This window comes from Carassius carassius, chromosome 25 (genome assembly GCF_963082965.1).
Source record: "Carassius carassius chromosome 25, fCarCar2.1, whole genome shotgun sequence".
Taxonomy (NCBI): Eukaryota; Metazoa; Chordata; class Actinopteri; order Cypriniformes; family Cyprinidae; genus Carassius; species Carassius carassius.
The window spans coordinates 5,946,759-5,969,835 of NC_081779.1; the positions used below are offsets into that span (position 1 = coordinate 5,946,759).

Genomic DNA, 23,077 nt, shown 5'->3' on the forward strand with positions numbered 1-23,077 from the left:
ATGCCTTTTGACAAGCAGTAGTCCACCTACTTCCGAAGAAATCCTTTGGGCTTCGATAACGGCCATTGTTTGTCGACTTGATGCCCTGGCGAGTAGGGGGGTATCCTGAAGTTAAGTCATTCAAGGGCTTAACTTTTTTTGAAAAATCTTTGACAAAGCGACGGTAATAACCAACGAATCCTAGGAAGGACCGAAGTTCTTTCAAGTTTCTAGGAACCGGCCAGGTTTTGACAGCCGTTACTTTGTCAGGGTCTGTTTGAACTCCCTTGTCAGACACTATGTGTCCAAGATACTTGACTGAGGTCTGTGCAAAGATGCATTTTTCTGGGGCAAGTTTCAAGCCGTACTCCTTGAGCCTGTTTAAGACCCTAAGTAGCCTTTCTTCATGCTCCTCCAAGTCCTTGGAAAACACAATTATGTCGTCTATAAAGACAAGAACTTCACGAAGATTGATGTCTGCCATGCACTTCTCCATGATTCTCTGGAAGGTACTCGGTGCATTAGTGACACCTTGAGGCATACAGTTAAATTCGTAGAACCCCAAGGGACACACAAACGCAGTTTTTGCTTTGTCTTTCTCTTCGACTTCAATTTGATAAAAACCTGACTTCAGGTCGAGTACTGAGAACCACTTAGATCCTGTCAGAGCCATAAAGGTGTCCTCCAATTTTGGGAGGGCATAAGCATCTTTTATGGTTCTTTGGTTTAACTTTCGATAGTCTATGCATAACCTAATGTCACCACTCTTCTTTCTCACAACAACAATTGGTGAAGAGTAGGGGGACACAGATTCTCGTATGACACCCGCATCAAGCAATTCCTGCAAATGCTTCTTTACAGCGTCCATGTCTTCTGGATGTATAGATGTAAAGGTGTCTCATCCATAAGGTTAATTTTATGCTTAACCTTATCAGTGCATCCAAAATCTTGAATATGCAAGGAAAAGACTTCTGGCATCTCTCTTAACTGTCTAATAAGCCTGTCTTTCCACTCTGGTGGAATGGACGAATCACCGAAGTTGAATTCAAGAGAAGACTTTGGAGTGGGTTCTGTTTCATCCACACTGTTGGACTGTTTATTTAAGATCACAGACTGTACAGCCTTTAGTTCAGCTACAATGCATCTGCAAGGAATTGCGATGTCGTGAGTGGTAGGGTTGGAGATCACTACAGGTAATTGACAAGGCTTACTCTCCCCAAGGGTAACTACACATGTCTTAACGAACAAGCCACCAGGTAAAGAAGAGGATGATGGGTGTTCGATGACTACCCATTTGTCGGGGTACACTCTTCGAACAGATGCTGTCCCACAAAGAACTGTGCTTTGACCAGCTGGAATCACTCGAGATTGCTTTTCAGGTAAACGCACTACCCCGACATTTCCTTCAACACATTGTTTTTGGCGTAACTCCAAGATCTTAAGGATTTGCTTGTACCCATATGAGGGTGAAAAGTAACGAGGTTTTTGTTGTGAAAAATCCTTGTTGAGTTCGTCCAGGGTATTTGTACCAATCAGTAAAGACGGTTGAAAGGCAGAGGGAAGATCAGGGATAACAAGAGCTAAGGTAGGCACCTCCATTCTGATTCCAACAAAATCTCTGGGAAAGGTGATAGTAACTTCAACGTATCCAAGGTAGGGGACATTTTGGCCATTGGCACTCTCAACCTCAAGCAAATTATCTAAAGGGTAAATTTTTTGGTCACCAAGATTTCTGTTGTAAAAAGACTGCGTGATGGTGGTGACTTGGGAACCAGTGTCGAGTAAACAGTCACACGTCATTCCTTCTATGTCTCCCTGGGCAGTGCATCTGGCTCCAATTAATCCTCTGGGTAAAACTGATTGTCGTGAGTTCACCTGTGCTTGTGCCATCAATGCTTTATGGTGTTTGGGACTCTCTGATTCGGTCTCAGTTCCTGTTTGTCCCGCAGCAGGAACTGCGCCTAGTTTAAACAGGACTTGAGGTTGCCATACTGCAGATCCCATTCGTTCTGACGCTTTGTGAGTTGTTCTCTCTTTTCTGCCACTAATGTGGGATTTGTATCATTTGAACATGAACTGGCAATATGCCCCTCCTCTCCACATCTAAAGCAGTAGCCCGGCTTAGGTCTAAGTGGCTGTGATTTGTCTGCAGCTTTGTTTTTACTTGTGCTCTGCTTATACCCAGGTTTGACAGCACTCATCTTTGTGTTTGATTTGTCTTTGGACTGTTTTGAGGTTAGTGCCGCAAGCTGCCTTTGGAGCACTGTTGACTTGCTAACTGAGCAGTAACAGAATGTAACTGAGTCACATCTTCTCCAACAGCTGTTTGAGACTGTAAAACGACACGCTGCTTAGAACTTCCCAAGTGTTGTTTCATCCGTAAGCTTTTTGAAGTGTGTTTGCTCTCCTCAGTACGTAACATTGTCATTAGCTCTGCAAAGGACAGCGGTGAACCTTTCCTCTGTTCTAATTGCAACTCTAAAAGCAAGGAACTCTCCCCGCATCCTCTACAGAACTGTTTAAGCAGATGCTTGTTAATCTCTGAGCTAAGGACTCCACCACGGTGCATGGTGGTCTGCAATGCACCGTGTAGTCGCTGTAAATAAGCAGATGGCTTTTCACCTGGGTTCTGAAATGTGTTAAAAAATTTAGGGAATAATTCGTCGCCATCCTCGATGGGTGCAAAAACAGAATCAAGGAGTTGAATGTAGGCTGAAGGCAATGCTGTAGGACTAAGTGATTTTACAATGTCCGCAGCCGGGGACAAGAGACTCTCACAGATTCTGCGTACTCTGTGGAAATCAGAGACTGTCGGGTCTTGGAAGAGAAGTTCAGCGCTGGTACGCCAAGTTTCGTAATCAACTTCATTGGGTGGATGGGGAGTTCGCCCAGAGAAAGCACGGAGTCTTAATGGTGAGTTCCCAGATGTCGCAAAGTCACTAGTGCGTACAAGATGCTCTACCACAACTTTTTGCACTGCAGGTGGGTTTAAGTCACTGACTGTAAGTGATGGGGATTCTGGGCCTGCGGCTGCAGATGCTGGCGGAACTGTGCAATGTCGTGCAGCATTTATCGCCACCTGAGACTGTTTAGGAGCGAAATCAGTTTGGGAGGGAACAGTCGAATGAGCAGGCAAAGTGTCATCACCTTCAACAAGAGCGGGTTCAGAATACGGCTTTGGCACAACCCTCTCATGAATATGAACTAACATGCCCTTCAAAACATCCTCAAAACTTTCTCCACTGCCAATGCTTCCAGCTCATTGAGGTAAGTTTGGGTTGTGGTTTTTCCCAGTTTCTGAACATAAACATCTGACAGGGCTGTTACATGGAAAGAGACTTCGGGATCATCTTGTGCTTGTTGGACATATGGGAGCATTGTCCGGAGGGTTCGCACTGCTAGCCCTGAGTTGAATTCAACTATTAAAGACTTCTTTGACTCTGGGCTAGTATCACTTAATGGGATGGTTCTGTTAATTGACCCGTACTGTTTCACAAAGTCCAATATTTCCTCATCTACTACTGTTTCAGTTATGCCAGTAATTAAAATAGCGTTTGGGACTTTCACGCATTCTTTCTCTGCAACCTCCATTTTGTTCTATTTGTGTGTTTTTCTTTTTGCGTCACTATTTCTATGATTGATGGAGGAGAAAGAAAAAAAAGAAATAAGTAGTTTTCTCAAGACGGGAACTTTAAGTGAATACTAGTAAATGTGTGTGTGGTCTCTTTTGCCTCTCCTGGCTGGCTCGCCACAAATAAGTGTAACCCCTGTCAGCCGATTAGGGGTTAACTTATAGTAAAAAAACAATGGCTTGCTAGAATTTACCTAGATTACTTTCAGGATCGCATTAGACCAGATTAATACTCATCAGAAGACTCAAGAACTTGTAAGAGGCAAGAGCACACACACACACAAGGATAGGATTTAAATGTACTTATTTATATAAAGGTGAGATTTTGATTTTTTTCAGATTTCTCGCAGAATACACAAATTGTGTATGTATATATAACACTGTATAGAAAGTAACAAAAACAAACAAAAGAAATATAAATCAAAGGTGCATAAATGACTTAAAATCGGACTTTTAACCACTTAAGGTAACTGAATTAATTTTAAATGGAACTTCACAGAAGAAATTCTTTCCCTCAAAATAAATTACATTTTGTTTCTCGACTCAAAATGTTCAAATTCTAGATTTCTTCCTTTACTTATGAGCTTATGTCAATATTAGCTCAATTTTAACACTTGAATTAACTCAAACCAATTCTAACACGCATTTGGGGGAAAAAAATAACCAAAATACAGTGTATGTGAAATCACATATACAAATTTACACCATAAACATAAAATTGCATTAACAAAAATCTGTTCAGCAACCTTTTAGAATGCACAGTTCGATAATGTCAGTCCAGATAATAACAAATTATATTCTTCTTTTCCTCTCAGTTCCTTATAAAGAATGATCCTGTGCTAAAAAAAAATTAAATGTTGTAAATACTCCAAACCTTCAAGAACCCAATGAAATAATGAGCTGGAAGCAATGCAGATGTCCAGGAAGGCAAAAGGTAAGTGTCTTTGGTCGTCTCAAGGGTGGCCCGCCATCTTCACACAGTGCACATTTGAAGTGTTCATAAAGCAGTCCTTGAACAGAAGAATCCAGAATCTAAACTCTAAGATGACAAAACTGGCCTGCGCACACACACAGGACAATATTCTTAATCAATCCACACTTACATACATTTTTTACAGCTCTGTACATATTTTTATAACAGTGTATACATTTACTCCATACAAAACTGAACATTTTTCCCCTCAAAAATACACCACTGAATCACCATATTTCGATATGTATATTAAAATAAACATTTTAACTCACCGATTCCTTTGTGTATTAATGATATTTCCTATTTTCTTTCAGGTTTCCACCGGATGATGCAACGATCACCGAACGTTTCAGCACAACAACAGTCGCACGGATCAACAGGATAAAGGTAAGTTCTTTCAAAACTACTTCAATTCGTTCCACGACAAAACATCTACAAATTACTTTTAATAAATCAACATTTCGCGCAGTTTTTAGCTCACGTTTCTCTTCTTGTGTTCTCTCGAACTTTCTTTCTACGCAGCTTCCCAGAGGGGGTGGAGTCAGCTTTTTTCCCTAATCACAGTTGATTGGCCGCTCACCTGTGCAGCACACTGTAAAAAGTGCTACACCCACAAAGTAGGTTTTATATATTTTAAATAGTTGTAATCTAGTTTATTTTATTTGTTTTATACTAAAAAGTATAAATATACTTCCTCTTTACTTAAAATATATCACTTTTTATATAACAATATATTTTAAATAAAACAATTGCAATTTATTTGGGTAGCTTTTTGTATGAGTTTGTTGTGTACAAGAAATGTTATAAAAGTGAGTTGACATACACAATTTATTTGAGCAGCTGTCGATGTGGCATGTGTGTTCATCAAACTTAAATATTTAAAATAAAAAACACATAAAAATTAAGTTGGATTTATCCCTTTTTCACTGGCGGGGACTTTCTGAGGCAGATGCTTCCTCGGCACTTCAACTGTTTGCACACTGCAGCGGATCTAGATTTCAAGGACTGATTAACACGGTAAGTTGAGCAATATTAGCCGATTTACTGGTGATGTACTGTTACGCGAAATCGTTTACTCAACTAGGGAGGTGAGGTAAGGTTTGCAAATTGTACTGTATAGCTAGCTATCCTGCACACATGGCAAGCTAAGTTGGCTGCACAGTGCTAAGCAGTGAGGTCTTGTAGGCAACGATCAGCAGACAACAGCAGTTGAGACCGTGTTGTAATATGAAATTAAGTAAGTGCTTTAGTCATGCCTATTATGTTTTAAGACTACTTTGGCTTTATTTTTACCAATAATATCACTTTTAATCGTTAGTTAGCGTTAACTTAACCTGTTAACTGCCATTCACATTTTTGAACATAGACTTGAAAGTGCATGATCCAAACCTATAATTCACGACTGAAAACATTTTGTAACATAATTTTGATGTACAATTTTCATGGTAGATGAATTTAAAATGGGTTTCAAAGGATGAATTTTGAGATTTTATGTTTTCAAGTGATATATAATTTCTGATGCTTTCTAAAGTGTGATAGAGAAAAAGGCAACAAAGAAGACTTTTTTGACGAAGGTCAGAACTCCTGTTATAATGTAGGTTTTTGGGGTGCACTCTTGCTATAAATTAATCTATTACTTTTCCTATAATTTTTAATAAAAAAGATTGGTAAAATATCTATTTAGCAGTCTTAGACCTTTCCAACAATATATAGTTTGTCATGATTAGATTAGGATTTAATTGTAATAGTGAAGTAAACATAGGTGTCCCACCGAGGGGCCAGGTGACAGTTAACAGAAACTAATATTTGACATTCAACGGTAAAGTAAAAGTTCTAGACAGCACACGTTAACATTAGTAACTGGCTACGCTAGTTTAAGTTAAGGCTAACAAACGATTATATTATTAAGTTATATTATTGGTCAAAATGAATCCCAATTAAAGTAGCCTTAAAACACATAGAGGCATGAGTACAGCACTTATACACAATCTTTTTTTTTTTTCAAAGTGCTATGTACTGTAAATAAAGGTGACTTGACTTATTTAATTTTATTTTAATAACACAGTCTCCGGTGGGGCATGCAGCTGACTCCTGGGGTGCTCGTGTTATCAGCAGCAGAGATGTAAGTGCATTTTATAGCACTGGCTCAAAACCATAAAACTATTTTTAACCTATTACTTAAATATTTTACATTTACCACTGGTTTTTAAACTTATTCTAACATGCATATTTTTTCTGGTCTTTGGGTACCCAAGAGTTTTTGTTACCTGGGGTCTTCAAACTTCAGATACAGGTAAGAAAAACTTCAGAATAGATGCAATTACAGCTATAATTATTCCCAGGTAAGTAAAACATAGGTAAAATTGCAAACAATAGTGTTGGCTCCATACAATTACATTTCTGAAGGTTTTATGTACCAACCACCAATAGAAGGCAGATATGATCACCTTTCTGCCTCCTTCTACTACTGCACTAATAGAAGCTTGATTCATATTGATAAATACAGCCTACTTAATTTTGTGAGATGCTGGTGATAGTGTGAGATCTTGTACAGTACAGTGGTAGTGGTGTATGTATAGTAGAACCTTTTACAGCAATTGAATGGTTGAAATACAGAGGATCTCTGATTTGTGATTCTGTCATCAGGCAGTGAATTTTGATCAGATTTTACTTGTTAACAGGATCTGTCTGCCTATGTGTAGAAAAGGAGAGAAGTGGTAGTACTGAGATGCCTGATTGAGTACATGGGGGAGAGAAAAGAAGACCTCATCAGTGTCCACCATGTATGTACTGGGCTTAAAGCTACTTGTCTAATTTCTGTCTGTATGTATTACTATTGTGAATATATGGGGTAATTGCTTTGCTCTTGAAAGATATTTAAAACAGTAATGTGATGACCAATAAGGTACAGGCAAGGAAAATTGCATTGTTTTATTTTAATGTATCCTTTGAACCAGAAAAGACAACACTCATGCTACAGTAGATCATGATAGTATAGTACCCACACTCAATGAGTCATGGTAGACTTCACTCTGGTCACTCTAGTCAAAGTATCCGTCTAGTATCCATCACCTTAAGCAACTAAAAAGTAAAATTTTGACTTTGTGTCTTATCTGTCTTCTACCAGTCTGCTATATTCATCTCATTGCCTGTTTGTCTGACCAAACTCTTGATTCTTTTTTTTCTCCCCAATAGTCATGATGAAAGAGAGGTGCACGCTGAGCTTGGCAGTTCCCCACTGAAAATATACATGTGTCATCAGCCAAACACGATTGGAATTATCATACAGTAGAAGGACAGCCCGTGGTCAGAGGTGTGCCAAACCTGTCGAAAACATGCTGCCTCCTGTTTGGACTTGTCTCTATGCCCACAACCTCAAGTATCCCTCAAAACTGGTGTATATTTCTGAGATATATCAGAGGCTCATTGTGGGATTGGACCCCATGCATCCTATTGTGTATCTTTTGTAGGCACTGTTAAAAGTGACACTAGTTGACATTGAATACATTTTATTGTCTTTAATCTGTCTTCCCATCTTTTTCTTCTTCAATTGAATTTGTAATTGTTATTGACAAAGTCTGTTTATGTAAAGTGATTTACTGTACTGCTTAGAATATATACATTTAGATTTATTTTCTGAGGTTATAGCCAGGACTTTTAAAATGTTTATACACATTTGATTAGGTTAAATTTACTATGAACATAAAGTTCATAAAACCTAACTAAAATGAGTACAGGTTACTTGTAGCAACACATAAATACGTTACATGTACCAAGAAAATTAGGTTTATCTAACTGAGTAATATAGCACTTATTAGTTAACTCAACTTGATTTTGTTGTGTGTGAATTAAGTAATGTTACAGAGTTTATTATACTTGAAAAAGGCTGCAAGTTGACTCAACTTAAAACATCCAATGCAGCCACTTGCCTCACTTTTTATAAGTTAGATCTAGGTATTCCTTTTTACAGTGCACAGACAAAGAGCTCAAAATAAAATAATATTTTATTGCAACTATTTATATTGCCTAATATTATAAATAAACCTTATCTAATGTAAAATAATTTGTATTTCAGCTTTTTATCTCTTTTATTATTTGCTCCATATCTCTTGAAACTGTATTCATAAAACTGACTCAAACTACAAATGTTTTTGAACCTGGGTTACATAAAGATACGAATGAAAACAACTCACCTGTCAATTAAAACACAAGTTTACAGGAGCTGTCCTTGTCGACAGAACCAGCGGCAGACTGTAAACAGTAATTATGTTCCATAAATAAGTAACACAATACACCATAAAACGTGCAAGAAGAAGTAAATAAGGAACTGCTTGAAGCAAGCTAGTGGTTTGGACGCTAGACACTACTTCCGCATTTGTCCACGACACTGTTGTCATGTGGTTTCTATGCCAGTAAAGGTGGTAACAAAGGGTAACTAACGTCATTGACAGGCGACTGCACTGCCCAGTGTCCCTGTTTAGAATGGGAATTTTCTCATGATTTACAAGTAGTTGAAAACATTAGAGATATTGCTAGTAATCAGCTGGAAAAAATATATAACACTAGCCTAGTGGTTTTTGGATATTTTACTGCAAATACCTTACAAATTGAACCTTTAAGTGGCCAAATACTTTATGGGGCCACAGTGAAAGACGTCAAACCTTGGGCTTCAAAAGGCACAAGAAGCGGATTTGTCTAATTCAGAATGAACTCATCTCACATGAAAATGCCCTTTTTCCCAGATGTCTTTCAGAATTAAGTCGGTGACCAAACTGAGCACTCAGTCCCTCAATTCTTGCGAGTGAAAGTAGAAATTATGTATATATTTAATATTATCTGCCATTCATCACTTGAAATAAATTGCAGTTTTTATGAAAATGGCCCGTATATGGTTTAATTCATTCTCAGCTTGTACCAATTCAACTCCAAAATTGATTATGCTCAACAATGTAAATTAATTTCAGGCCTTCTTTTTTTTATCAAATGTAGTGTTTTATCACAAAAACAGCTCATTATAATAATAATTTTTAATCTTGCCAAGTGATCTGACAGGGCACTTGTCCTCTGGATGCATTTGAAGTCATTTGCATTGATCAAAGATGCGGCGAACAAATAAATTATGATATTATGACAGACATGCTTTAAACAGATGGAAGACATTCTGCATTCTTGTTTGCATCACCCAATGAGAGCGTAAGGTAAAGATAAAACATCACAACAAAAAAAAGCAGAAGATAATGTGTCATTATCTAAATGAATCTCAACACCGCCTCTAAAATCTTCCTCTCACTTAGCAGATTGAATCCAACTGCCGCAAACACACAAATATACAGAAATAAACTCACACATATGATACACACACACTAATAATGAGCCTTAAATAGCTTCTTTTCCCACCTGTGACAGAATGAGCATGCCAGAAGTGTAGAGTAGTAGAAATGCATTTGTTTGTGTGTGTTAGCATAACTAAAATCGTCCACAGAAGTAAATCAAATAAGACCAAATCTACTTTTGGAGATAAATATTATTAATAAGTCAATATACTGTATATGTTATTGTATTTTGCATCCTTAAATGTAGCTACTACAATGAATATCTTGGTATTTGAATGTGATATCAATATGGTGCCTTGGGATTGCCACAGTATATGTCCAAAAAACATTTTTAACCATGTGAAAATATATTTTTTCTATGGATGTCAATGGTGACCGTCAACTGTTTGGTTATCAGCATTCTTTAAAATATCTTCTGTTGTGTTTAACAGAAGAAAGAAACTCAAACTGGTTTGGAACAAGTAGAGGGTGAGTAAATGATAACAGAATTTTCATTTCTGTGTCAACTATCCCTTTAACTTTGACCAAAAAAAAAAAAAAAAAAAAACTACGGTACATTTATTTTCTCTCATGTCATAAGAATAAAATCATAGCCACACACAGAAGTGTGTGTTTGTGTTTGTGATATCTTATGACCCTCTCGTACGTATGCAATAAAAACGAGAGTGAAAGAAGTAGAGAAATATTAAAACAAAGTCAAGGGCCATTGAGAGCTGTCAATCAAACAGGGGTTTGTGTTTACAATGAAATTTCCAGTGAGCGAGGATATGCTTTCTCTATGACATATACCCACATCTTTCTCTGTATTTCTGCAGATTTAAACATCTCCTCATGCTCAACTGATTTGCAACTCAATGAATAAGATTAGACCAGACCTGATTCGATATTGCTCAGACACACATATAATCTACGTATCACTGTATTTTGCTTTTTTTTCTCTCATGTGTGAGTGTAATCCAACACTGACCAGAACTAAATGTTTTATTCATACTGACTTGTGTCCCAGCATTCACTGCAACATTCAATGTTTTAAACCAGCTTTGGGTCAAATATGGAATAACCCTACTTTAGGGTTAAAAAAAAAAAAATGAACCCAACAGCTAGGTTAGTCCATATTTGACACAAAGTTAGGTTGAAACAACCCAGTATTTTTAGGGTGTTCCTTTATGCATAAACAGGTCTGTTAATTTTCACTGTTAACATTCACACATGAAATGTATTCCTGTGGCTCAAGTGGCAGAGCATTGCATTAGCAGTGCAAGGTTGTGGGTTCGATTCCCAGGGAACACATGTTAGGTAAAAATGGTTAGCCTGAATGCACTGTAAGTCAATTTGGATAAAAGTGTCTGTTAAATGCATACATTTAATTTAAATGATGTTCTGGGTTAAATACTCAATTTAATAAATACTAAATTTAAATACGCAGTTTACTCAAACTTATACTCAATTACTGTAAATGAACACTTATAAAAATAATTATTTGTTTTAATGTATTTATTTAATAATAGTTTTATATTTTAATAAAATTAATATTTATTAAAAATAATTAAATTAAATATTTATTTCTTTAAAATACTGTAAATAAAATGCAATTAGAGTGCTAGTGTTTTGAAGATTTTTCATTAATTATTTCCTACAGTAATCAATTTCTTTAATATATTGTAATGAAAAATATTTAAATTCATTTAATTTACATTTATTTATAATTGAATTATGTTGATTTTAATTCAAATGTATTCAAATGTAAATATTTTGAAATATGCACTTATAATGAAAGTGTTTTGAACATTTGTAATTTATTTCCTCTATAGTAATCAACAGCATTACAGACAGTCAATTGAGCTTAATGCATCTTTTAACTATTTCTATCATATATTTTAATTTACAAAATAAATAAATCTAATTCACTTAAAGGTATTTCCAATATGATATATTTCTATTAAAACATTTAAATTGATATTTTTAAAATATCAATTTAAATAAATAATTAAAATATTCTAAATATACAGTATTTCCTTGATTTTTTTTTTTTCCAGCTGCCATGATTTCAACAACCAAATTCTGCTGAATCAGTTCTCACCTAGATTCATTTGTTACACTGTAAGGTGAATATGATGCATATTTATAGCTTATTTTAATAAGTATGATAAGACAGTGCACACAAAGCACATCTAAATCAATAACTGCTATTTTTGCAGTGTCATTGTATTCACTATATAGCTTGACTTGTCAGTGAAGTGCAGCACCTGTCCAGTGTGGTGTGTGAAAACAACAGCACACAGTATATAACTCTGACCTGGTAAAATCCTAATCATAAAAATGTACTACAATATAAAACACCCTTTTAAGAGCGCCATCCATTTCCCCTTGACAAAAGCGTTGTAACCGCATGTTTAGTCAGCAGAGAGAGACCTCAACAACAAGCCGGTTGAACTTAATTGAAAAACAGATCACTCATAAAAATGGCAGAGTGCCATGCAGCTACCGTTACGCAATGGAGAAGGCATTGTGGAAAGAAGCAGTGTAACACTGTTTGATATTCATCTAAAAAACTAACTGAGCTGGATTCCCATCTCCGCAGTTCTCCGTGAACGGGAAGATGATCCGAGTCACTGGATGAAAAAAAAAAACACAAGGTCAAATCATTCACTGTGCTCAGAGCAGTGCTACAAGTGATGCAGAGAGAGAGAGAGAGAAAGAGAACAAATTACATGAACAAAAGGTGATGGCACTGCTATGATACCACACCCAAAAAAACATGGTATTTCCATGGCACTAAAAAAGTTAAAAACCTATTTAAAAAACAACAACAAAACAGTAAAAAATAAAATAAAAAAACATACCATGGCACTAAGATTTTATTTATTCATTTATTTATTTATGATGGCACCATAGTATAGCTGAAAAAAAGCATAAATGAATTTTAGGACCATGGCATATTTTGATGTACCATAGTATAACCATAGATGTATCATGATCCTGCCACAATAATTTAATATGCCATCATGCACTACAGTTTTTCTCAGTCGCTTTGGTGCATTTCTCAAATCAGAAATGAAATTCTCAAAACTATACAACCTCCACATCATCTAGTTATTTATAGACATCATAAAACCAGTTTCTCGTTCTTTTGAACAAGTTGCGATTGCTTTTGTACATTCATGCAATTGATTATGCACATTTATCTGCAGTTTCCTACATTATCAGTTGCTAATGTCATGTTGCTCAAAATGTATTGTATAGATTTCTTTGCAACAGTCTTACCCCCCAAAACATCTAGGCATTAGATCATTGTATAAGTCAGTAAATGCAAAAAGGTTCATCTAGTTGTCATAAAGTGTCAAGCACATTTTTTCTTTTACACATTATGATTAGACATTTTTGTAAATTTGGCATGAATTGTGCTAGTGAATCATTTCTCGAATCATCCTTACTATTTGCAAAGAAGTATGTGCATTTTTCAAAACAATTTGTACAAACAGCACCACAAAACAGATTACCAGCAAAAACCTGTAACTTACTCAAAATCTTTAGTTCATCTCTCAAAAGCAAGTATTCATGCCAATGAACATATCAGTGCCATCAGAATGAAAAGTCCATGTGTCATTGTTCACAAACAAGATAGTCAAATTGCTTAGTTATGTTGTCAGTATAACAGTGCACTTTGTTAGTATTACCTGATGTAAACTATGGCAACATTTTGGATGACAGTGTATTGAACAGTATTCCATATGCTTATGTATGTTTCAAAAGTACAAATTTACACATTACTGTATGTGGGAGATTGATTGAAAGAGACTGGATAGAATTCACAGTTACCAAAAAATAAAAATAAAACAGTAAATAAACCTTTACAATGTCATTCTGATATAGAAAAGGAAAAAGACATAATGGGCACAAAGATGAAAATAAAAAATAAGTCCATCAGAATGTGTAGCTCTTGTGTTGTCCTCTGTCTATACAGTACTGTATATGCTTTCCAACTGAAGATGAACCTTTGAGCTATTTTTCAAAGAAATGGTTCATCATTGGTTGATCAACATTCTCTTTATTAGTCATAGTTCACTTGCACAATTCATGCCAAATTGACAAAAAGTCTAATAATAATGTGTAAAAATAAAAATAAAAAGTATGCTTGGCAGTTTATGACAACCAGATGAACCATTTTGGATTAAATGACTTATACGATGAACTAAAGACTAGATGTTTTGAGGGGTAAGACTATTGCACAGAAAACTATATAATACATTTTTAGCGACATGACATTAGCAACTAATAATGTAGGAAACTGCAGATAAATGTGCATAATCAATTGCATGAATGTACAAAAGCTATCACAACTTGTTCAAAAGAATGAGAAATTGGTTTTATGATGTGTATAAATGACTAGATGATGTGGAGGTTGTACAAGTAGTTTTGAGAATTTCATTTCTGATTTGAGAAATGCACCAAAGCGACTGAGAAAAACTGTATTTATTTTGTCAGACCACTAGTAAAAGTGTAACTGGGAATTCTATTCAGTCTCTTTCAATCAATATCCCACATAATTTTGAAATGGATATATGGCATACATAAGCATATTGCATACTGTTCAATACAGTAGTTTACATCAGAACATCCCTCCAGAGTACACTGTTATACTGACAACAGGACTAAGCAATTTGACTGTCTTATCTGTAAACTATGACACAAGGACTTGTCATTCTGATGGCACTGACATGTTCTTTGACACAGATATTTATTTTTGAGAGATGAACTAAGTATTTTGAGCAAGAGACTGGCCTTAGCAGGTAATCCATTGTCTTGTGTTATTTGTACGAGCTGTTTTGAGAAATGCCGAAAAGGATGATTCGAGAAACGTACCAAAGCAACTGAGAAAAACTGTAATAAGTCAACAGTATTTCCATGATAAATGCCTACATGAATGAATAAAAGGATGGATGATTGGATGAGCGTTGAATGGTACATGCATAAATACATAAATGTAAAAAAGAATCAAATAAATAGTATTACCATGGTATATGCCTAAATAAATGCATAGTAAGAAGAAGAAGAAAAAAAAAAAATATATATATATAGAGAGAGAGAGAGAGAGAGAGAGAGAGAGAGAGACAGACAGACAGACAGACAGATAGACAGACAGATAGATAGATAGATAGATAGATAGATAGATAGATAGATAGATAGATAGATAGATAGATAGATAGATAGATAGATAGATAGATAGATAGATAGATAGATAGATAGATAGATAGATAGATAGCATTACGGAAATTAGTGGAACATTTTTATTTAGCTTTATTGGATAAGCAATCAAGTGTGACTGTGGGCTTGTAGAGCTGGAGCTAAAAATAGCAGCAGAGAAGGAGTGTGAGCGGTCTAGTGCTTCCACAGTAACACGATGATGAAAGCCACTGCTGTTGATCCAAGATGCTGCTGCTTGCTGCAAACTTTACATTTTGTGCAATCAAGCGTTTTTATGCTTTATGGAACGAGAACACTCATGATGTGAATGTTAATTGCTACATTTTCCATACGCTCTAGAGATCTAGATCTCTTATGACATCAGCCGTTCTGCTGCCTGTACGGCCGATCACACACGCCACGTTCTTGTGTTAATGGACAGTCAGATGGAGCCTTGAACAGTTTGGGAATGTGAAATGGATCATTTCTGTGCCAGTGATGTCACCAAAAGGAATCATGACTGTTCTCAAACCGGTTTGTCTGTTAAACAGATCCTGTACCATGATAGTACCAGGATAGACACAATCAGGAGCGTAGGATTGTTCTGAAAAGTGTGGGAGGAGGTTGATGTAATGTTCTCTAATGTTCTAACTGATTTGCAGTAAGTGGACACAAGATATAGAAGATGAGATATTAACTTCATAACTGCCCCCTAGAATTGTTTTTCAGGGACATTTTTTAATTCTTTATTATGGATTTTTTTAAATACTATTAAAAACAAAAAAGAAACACACAGCAGGTGAATTATTTATATGAATGCCTAACATTTAAATTAAATAAGTTAACTTAAATGATCCATCTGAACAATTTTAACAGTTACTTTGAAGTTGTAAACAATGCACAAGGATCAGGCCGAAACTTATGAATCAGGCCTACATTAAATGTTAAAAGTATAAAAAAAAATAAAAATAAATATAAAAAGAGATATATAAATATAAAATATAATATTCATAAAAATGCTAACAAGCAAAAATAAATAAATAGTGTAAAATACATCAAATGTAAAAAGTAAATAGAAATAATACAATTAAAATAAGAAGTAATAAAATGATAAAAAAGTACATAAAAATAATGAACATAAAATATAAAATATTTATATCTATTAACCCCTTTGCGTTCAAGCATCACCGACGGCCCCAGTTTATTATTGTTTAACTTTCACAGCACGTTAAACATCACTCTCTTTCTTGATCAGGACAAACTGTGCATCAATTGAAAGTTTAAAGACTCTAGCTTCGATATTTGACTAATGTTTTGATAAAACATTGTTGCAGTGACAGTTATTTAGTAATTTATGTCAGGAGGGCAATACAATAAATCCGTATTATGCCACATTTTGAACAGAAATTCACCACTCATTCATATTCAGTCACGTCAGCAGCGGTTTATTTGTGTTCACAACTTCACATAGACTCTCCGAACAGCGTAAATAAGGATTTATAGACCAAATGCATATCTGCGGAGATATACTGATATATTTACTGATGTTTACTTCATATTTCTCCAGACAGAATCATAATTTCATTTTTTGCATTTGGTGGTATCTTACTTTGCAGCTGCCACTGGATGGGCTGGAAATGTGGCCATCTGCATTTTTTCATCACACTGCTGCCAACAAAGCAAAACACTTAAAAAAAACAAAAAAAACAAGTAAATTATTTTGACAATTCAAAAAGTATTTGCTTGTAGTTCAAACAGCTTTAGTTTAGGCAGTTCTTTACTTTAAAACAAACAGAAGCGTCTTTTCCACTGCCCCAAGGTTGACTCTTTCCAGCTCTCCAAACTCACTGTAGTGCATCATGGGTAAAGCGTGATAACCAGTGGAGGGACGCCTCTATACGGAACAGCACATGCTGCATGGATAAACTCAGACGCACTCAGCCTCTGCGGAAAGGTGGAAACATTCCGAGCAATTAATCACGGCAAGTGGAACCAGCTCCCCGCGCAATCTGCTCAATGCCGAGTTAGCGCCGCACACATGACCAAGACACACAGTGTCTCCACGGAAACCAAGGCTCCAGGCTACTCTGACATTTCCACATGCATATACACACTACTGCACATCCACGGCCAGCTCTACGCCATCAGAACTAATACTTCTGTTAATTATTGAAAACATACTGTCACTCGTACTGTGCTCAGACCGCTTAGTAAATGGAAAGACAGACAGACAGACAGACAGATAGATAGATAGATAGATTTTAAAAAGCAATTCAGGCAGAATTATTCTCAAATAAAGCACTGTGCTAAATAAACCACAATCAAAAATAAATGTCAAAAAAGAGAAACAACTTGTGAATCAGGAAGAATTAGCTTTAAACGTGCATTATTTGTAATTGAATATATGCTGATGTTTCTTGACACTTCCAATGCAGTTTTTAACCTATTTTACTTTCATATTTTGAAAACAAATTAATGCAACATGTTAGTCTGAAAGAAAATTGGATTTTATTCATCAGGAACTTTTCAAAATGTATACTTTTGTACCTAATTTAGTCTAAAGGATTTATATAAGTACCTTAAATGTACACATTTGTACCCTTTGAAAAGATATTCCCCCAGTGACAGCATCTGTTTTTGAGAGAGTGTATAAATAGGGTACATGCTTTATATCATGAAGGGAGAAGTCTGATTGTTCATATAAAAATAAAAATAATCCCAATCTCAGTTAAACCATATAAACCTATTCAAGATGTAAAAACACAACTACAAAACTGTAATAATCTAGTAAATCCTTTTATTTTTACCAGTCTTATTGTATATGCAATTAAAAAAAATTAATTAAAAAAAACATTTTTATTTTATCCATATTTATTTCAATTACAAAACTAGAATTCGTCTCAAATACATAACAGGTGGTACGGATAGTTAACTTCAAACTGGACTACTAATATACTTGATGCTTTGAGTGATACTGCAGCAGTGTAAACACACACAGTATTGTTGCTGTTCTGCTGAAGTGTGGCTTCACACACACACACACACACACACACAATATGTTCCTTCTCAACAATGTGATGAAACACACAGATGAGATAATGAGGATGTCCAGAGTCAGTCATTCTGATGTTTTTGCAAAGTCATCCACTTGTTATGAAGTTTATATATATATATATATATATATATATATATATGTATATATATGTATACATACATGAGCACTAAAATACTATGGTGACATGAGCACATCAGTGGTGCTTTAGTAATTAAATCTAATAAAAACCAGTAGCTATATTCAAATGATCAGTAATTACAAGCTCAAAACAACAAACAGTTTATTCAGTCCACAAAGACTGTGTGCTCACCTGCATATGCGTGTGTGTTTGTGATCATACTGTATAAAAAAGGCACACAACAGAACACAGGTTGTGCATTAGTGTCCTTTTACAGAATGGGACGCTTACTCATTATAGAGCTGCTGTTCACACACCACTAAAATGCTGTCAATACAGTGAATACCAACATTCAGGCTCTATAAGCACATTCTGTAAAGTAGACCTGCCGTGTGGACATGCAATGCTGGGATGTTATGCACAATATTTATCTGTGCACATTAAATATTATTTAAAATATTGAACTTACTTTTTAAACATGGTAATCATATTAGTTTAATTTGATTAACTTTTGTCTACAATTTCACAATTAAGTGAACATGGGGAGAATTTTGAATCATTTCACTGTTCTGTTTTGACCAGATGTGCTTTTTGTCAATAAAATGTTATGAAATATAAAATGTTAAAATGTATATATATATTAAAAAAAAAAAATCTAAAATAAATAAATAAATATTAAAAGTAAGTGTTAGGAAATAAATTAAATGTTTAAAGTTAAATTAAACTAATTCAAAGAAAATAAATATAACACTAATAGAATTGAAACAAATAAAGGAATTCGCTGTGAGATATTTTTGTTCATTTTGTTGGCATTTGGTTCATTTCTGACCTTGTTATAGTTTGTGTGCTCACTTAGTTCAAGGAAGGTCATTTTTGTCATGTTTTTGGGTGCTGTACTAATTTTAACATGAACAATACTATTCATTGATACATATTTCAAGTTTTTCTTCATTTTTTCTTTCTCTATGAAAATGTTTCAATCAAACCATTTCTTCTGCATATTTTTTTTTTAATTGGTAATCAATTTAGGTGGTGTTGTTTTTCTTTTGTGTTCTCGGCTTTATAGGAATAAAGCAGCAGTAAAATTAGTGTGTATTCAAAACTAGGCCTATAAAAGACCAGCACTGACTATAAAAGCAACATGTTCAACCTGTATATAGAATAAGAGAGAATATTTGGTGCTGCAGAATTGCAATTCTAGACTAGGTTTGCATTTCCTGAATGAAATGCAATTGTTGCAAAGCCGCACAAAAATAGTGCTGAAGTTTTAGGTGCGTTTCAGTTTTAGTCTTTGCTTCTAAATGAAAAGCTGCTTTGCTGTTGACATGACACTCAGCATGCTTCATCTCTGAAGCGGCTACAGATGCTTAAATGGTTACAATAAAGAAAAGATCAACCAGTATGCAAATACATCTAGAATAAAATGGTGAATATTCTAATAATGCAATTCAAAAGTTTATCTACAAACCAAAATCTGAATGGAAGCTCATCACTGAGCAATGATAGCACAGGTAAAATTTAGAATTTGGAAAAATTTAGACATTTAGAAAATAGAATGTATGAGAAATATCAATATAGTGAAGCCTTCAAATGCTGCAATAATAATGTGCACGATCTCTGTGAGGGCTGACGCAGCTGTAGCTGCATCTGGCACCTGTTGCATGAGGATTGATGTTACAGCATTTCTACTGCACCATTAATGACACTGAATGTTGATGCATTGAGAAATTAACTCAATCAGTGATACAATACAGGGAAAACGCAAAACCCTGGCCTTCATCTGACCTCAGTGCATGTGTTTGTGTGAAAGAGAGAGTACCGAGCCATTCCAGCACGTTTCCTGTCCTCATATGAACTGATGCCTTATCATAAAGATCCATTATGAATGTTTTATGTTGTGTGGTGCTCATTTACAGTGACTCTTGTTTTGGTGAGCTGTTATTTCAGCACCACGGCACAAGAAAAACTTCACTGTAGTCCACACTATTACATACAACAAACGAAGACAAACATACAAAAAACACTATTACAAACAACAATAAAGTAATTAAATGATACGATTCATTATCTAATGTCGTTAAAATAGCTTGAAATAACATTAAACTGTCATTATGATTTTGTCCATATGTTTTCATAATAAGATTTTGATGTGCATGAGCTACTGATCTTTTAAGCATTGCATGAAGATAAATGAGAATAGTTAAAGAGAAATGGGAAATGTAATTACTTTATTGTTGTTTTGCGTATTGAGATATAAAATATTTGCCAATTTAGCATTATCAACTATGTTAACAGCATGTGCAATAGTGTGAACCACAGTGAAGTTTGTCTTAGGCCGTGGTGCTGAAAGACAGCACACCGAAACAAGAGTCACTGTGAATGAACACCACATGACACAAAACATTCATAATGCATCTTTATAATCAGGCATAATGACAGTTCATGTGAGGACATGACGTGCTGGAGTGGCACAGTAATCTTTCTTTCACACAAACACACGCACTGAGGTCAGATGAAGGCCAGAGTCTTGTGTGTTCCAGTATTGTATCTCTGATTGAGTTCATTTTTATATGTGTATATATATATACACACACACACATTGTGCGTCAACATCAATTTCGTCAAACAGCTCAGGTTACGCATTACATAAGGTAAAGATTCCAACACTTAGGTTAGAAATGTATTTTAATGTAAAATACCGCCTTGGAACTCATAACCTACAGGGCTGGACAAGTTATGTAGTTTTTGTGATTTCTGAAATTTTGCAACAAATGACACACCTGTGGTGAGATAATAACAGTGATTTTATGCACTAATAAAGTCCCTTCATCTCACCAGATAAGAGCCAGTCTAGACTTTTTATCCCGCTGAAATGAATAACCAGGTACCGCACGCGATGTCCATCACACCATACGAAGTACAAAAAGCTCTAATAAACAACACGTTTAAATCCAAGCGAGAATCTTTTCGCCACCTTGCTTGAAAGACACTCGAAGAAGAAGCCGAAACTCACCTATGGTGGTTATGACAGTGATGGCAAAGTAGAAGGACCCTGCAAATTTCCACTGGACCCCTGCTCTGTGCGGCTCGGCCTCCATGATGATGGTCTCCAGCTTTTTATAGTCGTCCTCACTGATGTTGTACTTGCCCTGAAGGCGCTTCTCCTCAGCCTCCAGCTGCTCCTTCTCCCGCATCTCGAAGTCCGACTCGAGCGCGTCAAACACCGCGGCCCCGACCAGCAGATAGGTGAACGTGCAGACGATCAGGGACAGCGTCCGCACGTTCTGCCTCTTCATGGCCAGCAGGAACCGGCGGCTGAGGGGTTCATGTCCCCTCTTATCCCCCGGGAAGGCGCAGCAGCAGTCTGTAAAGGGCGGATAGGGGCAGTGCTGCTGCGTCTTCGGACACCGGTTGCGGTTGTAACAGGTCCCTTTATCGTGGTCCTGGCTGGTGGAGAGACAAAGCAGACTGCTGGAGCGCCGGGACCACAAGCCCTGCAGCCGCGAAACTCTGCGAAAAACCTGCCCGAACCACAACAAAGTCCTTCCGGCGCGCAGTGCCATCAACTAGCGCGCTCCCCGCGTGATCTCCAGAGAGCTTCTGAACTGGAGAAGACGCAAGAAGCCAATGGGATTCATGCTCGAGTGATAATTACGCACCTGTTAAATTCCCTTCTCCGCTGCGTTAAACAAACTCATCGCCGTGGCCATCAGATATCCAAACTGCCCTGAACATCTTCCAGAAAAAAGTTTCCCCGACCTGTTCATCTGAGTATCATCTTCAGCTGTTCTCACTTTGCCGGTGCGTGAGTAATGCCGGTGGCACCGGAGGAGGACCCGTGAACACGCAGCAGCATCATCTGATGAGCGGCGGAGACGCGCAGCGCAAGAGTGATGCTCCAAACGAGATCCAATCCAGGAAAACTCACTTATTCCCGTAGCTTTGCAGAAACGCTGTGCTTGATGATCCTACAAACAACAGGTCCGAGCGCGAACGTGCCCATCTGTTTCCCCGGTAACGCATGGGTGGATGGGCTCGACTCTCATTTGGCTCCGTTTCGGTAAAGCTGCACTGTCACGGTATGCCACTGCAAGCGTCCGCTGGCAGACTTCAGTGTGTGCCAGCCTGAGAAAAAAAAAAAACGCGCGCGCACGCACCAAAGCGCACACACAGATGGAAAAACTCCACATTAAAGACACACATTGAGCGTGCGTGCGTTACGATCTCAGCTTGAAATAATTTATGCAGTTTGCACCTTCTCAACAGGTAACATTTTATGTTGAAAATGTGCATCCAGCCCTTTTTAAACCCAAAATATTTAAATATCAGAAACCGCAACCATCTGGATGATGGACAGTGAAAACCACCAGTGAGATATACAATAAAACTCTTATTTATTTATTTATTTATTTATATTTAAGGTGGCATTACTATACGGCAGCCTGATACATGTGTGCGGTGAGGCAGATAAAAATTGAGAAAGATTTATACAAACCCGATTCTAAAAAAGTTGGGACACTGTACAAATTGTGAGTAAAAAAAGGAATGGAATAATTTACAAATCTCATAAACTTATATTTTATTCACAATAGAATATAGATAACATATCAAATGTTGAAAGTGAGACATTATTTTGAAATGTCATGCCAAATATTGGCTCATTTAGGATTTCATGAGAGCTACACATTCCAAAAACGTTGGGACAGGTAGCAATAAGAGGCCGGAAAAGTTAAATGTACATATAAGGAACAGCTGGAGGACCAATTTGCAATTTATTAGGTCAATTGGCAACATGATTGGGTAT

General features: G+C 36.3%; 1 protein-coding gene across 1 annotated transcript in view; it reads right to left on the reverse strand.

Moving 5' to 3' along the window:
- Nucleotides 1–22,378, reverse strand: part of LOC132103988 (potassium channel subfamily K member 9-like) — a 68,195-nt gene extending 45,817 nt beyond the window's left edge. Inside the window, exon 1 of the mRNA XM_059509118.1 lies at nt 21,287–22,378. Coding sequence (XP_059365101.1) covers nt 21,287–21,836 — 550 coding nt within the window. The 5' untranslated portion in view covers nt 21,837–22,378. The remainder of the gene's footprint in view (nt 1–21,286) is intronic.
- Between the last annotated feature and the right edge of the window lie 699 nt (nt 22,379–23,077).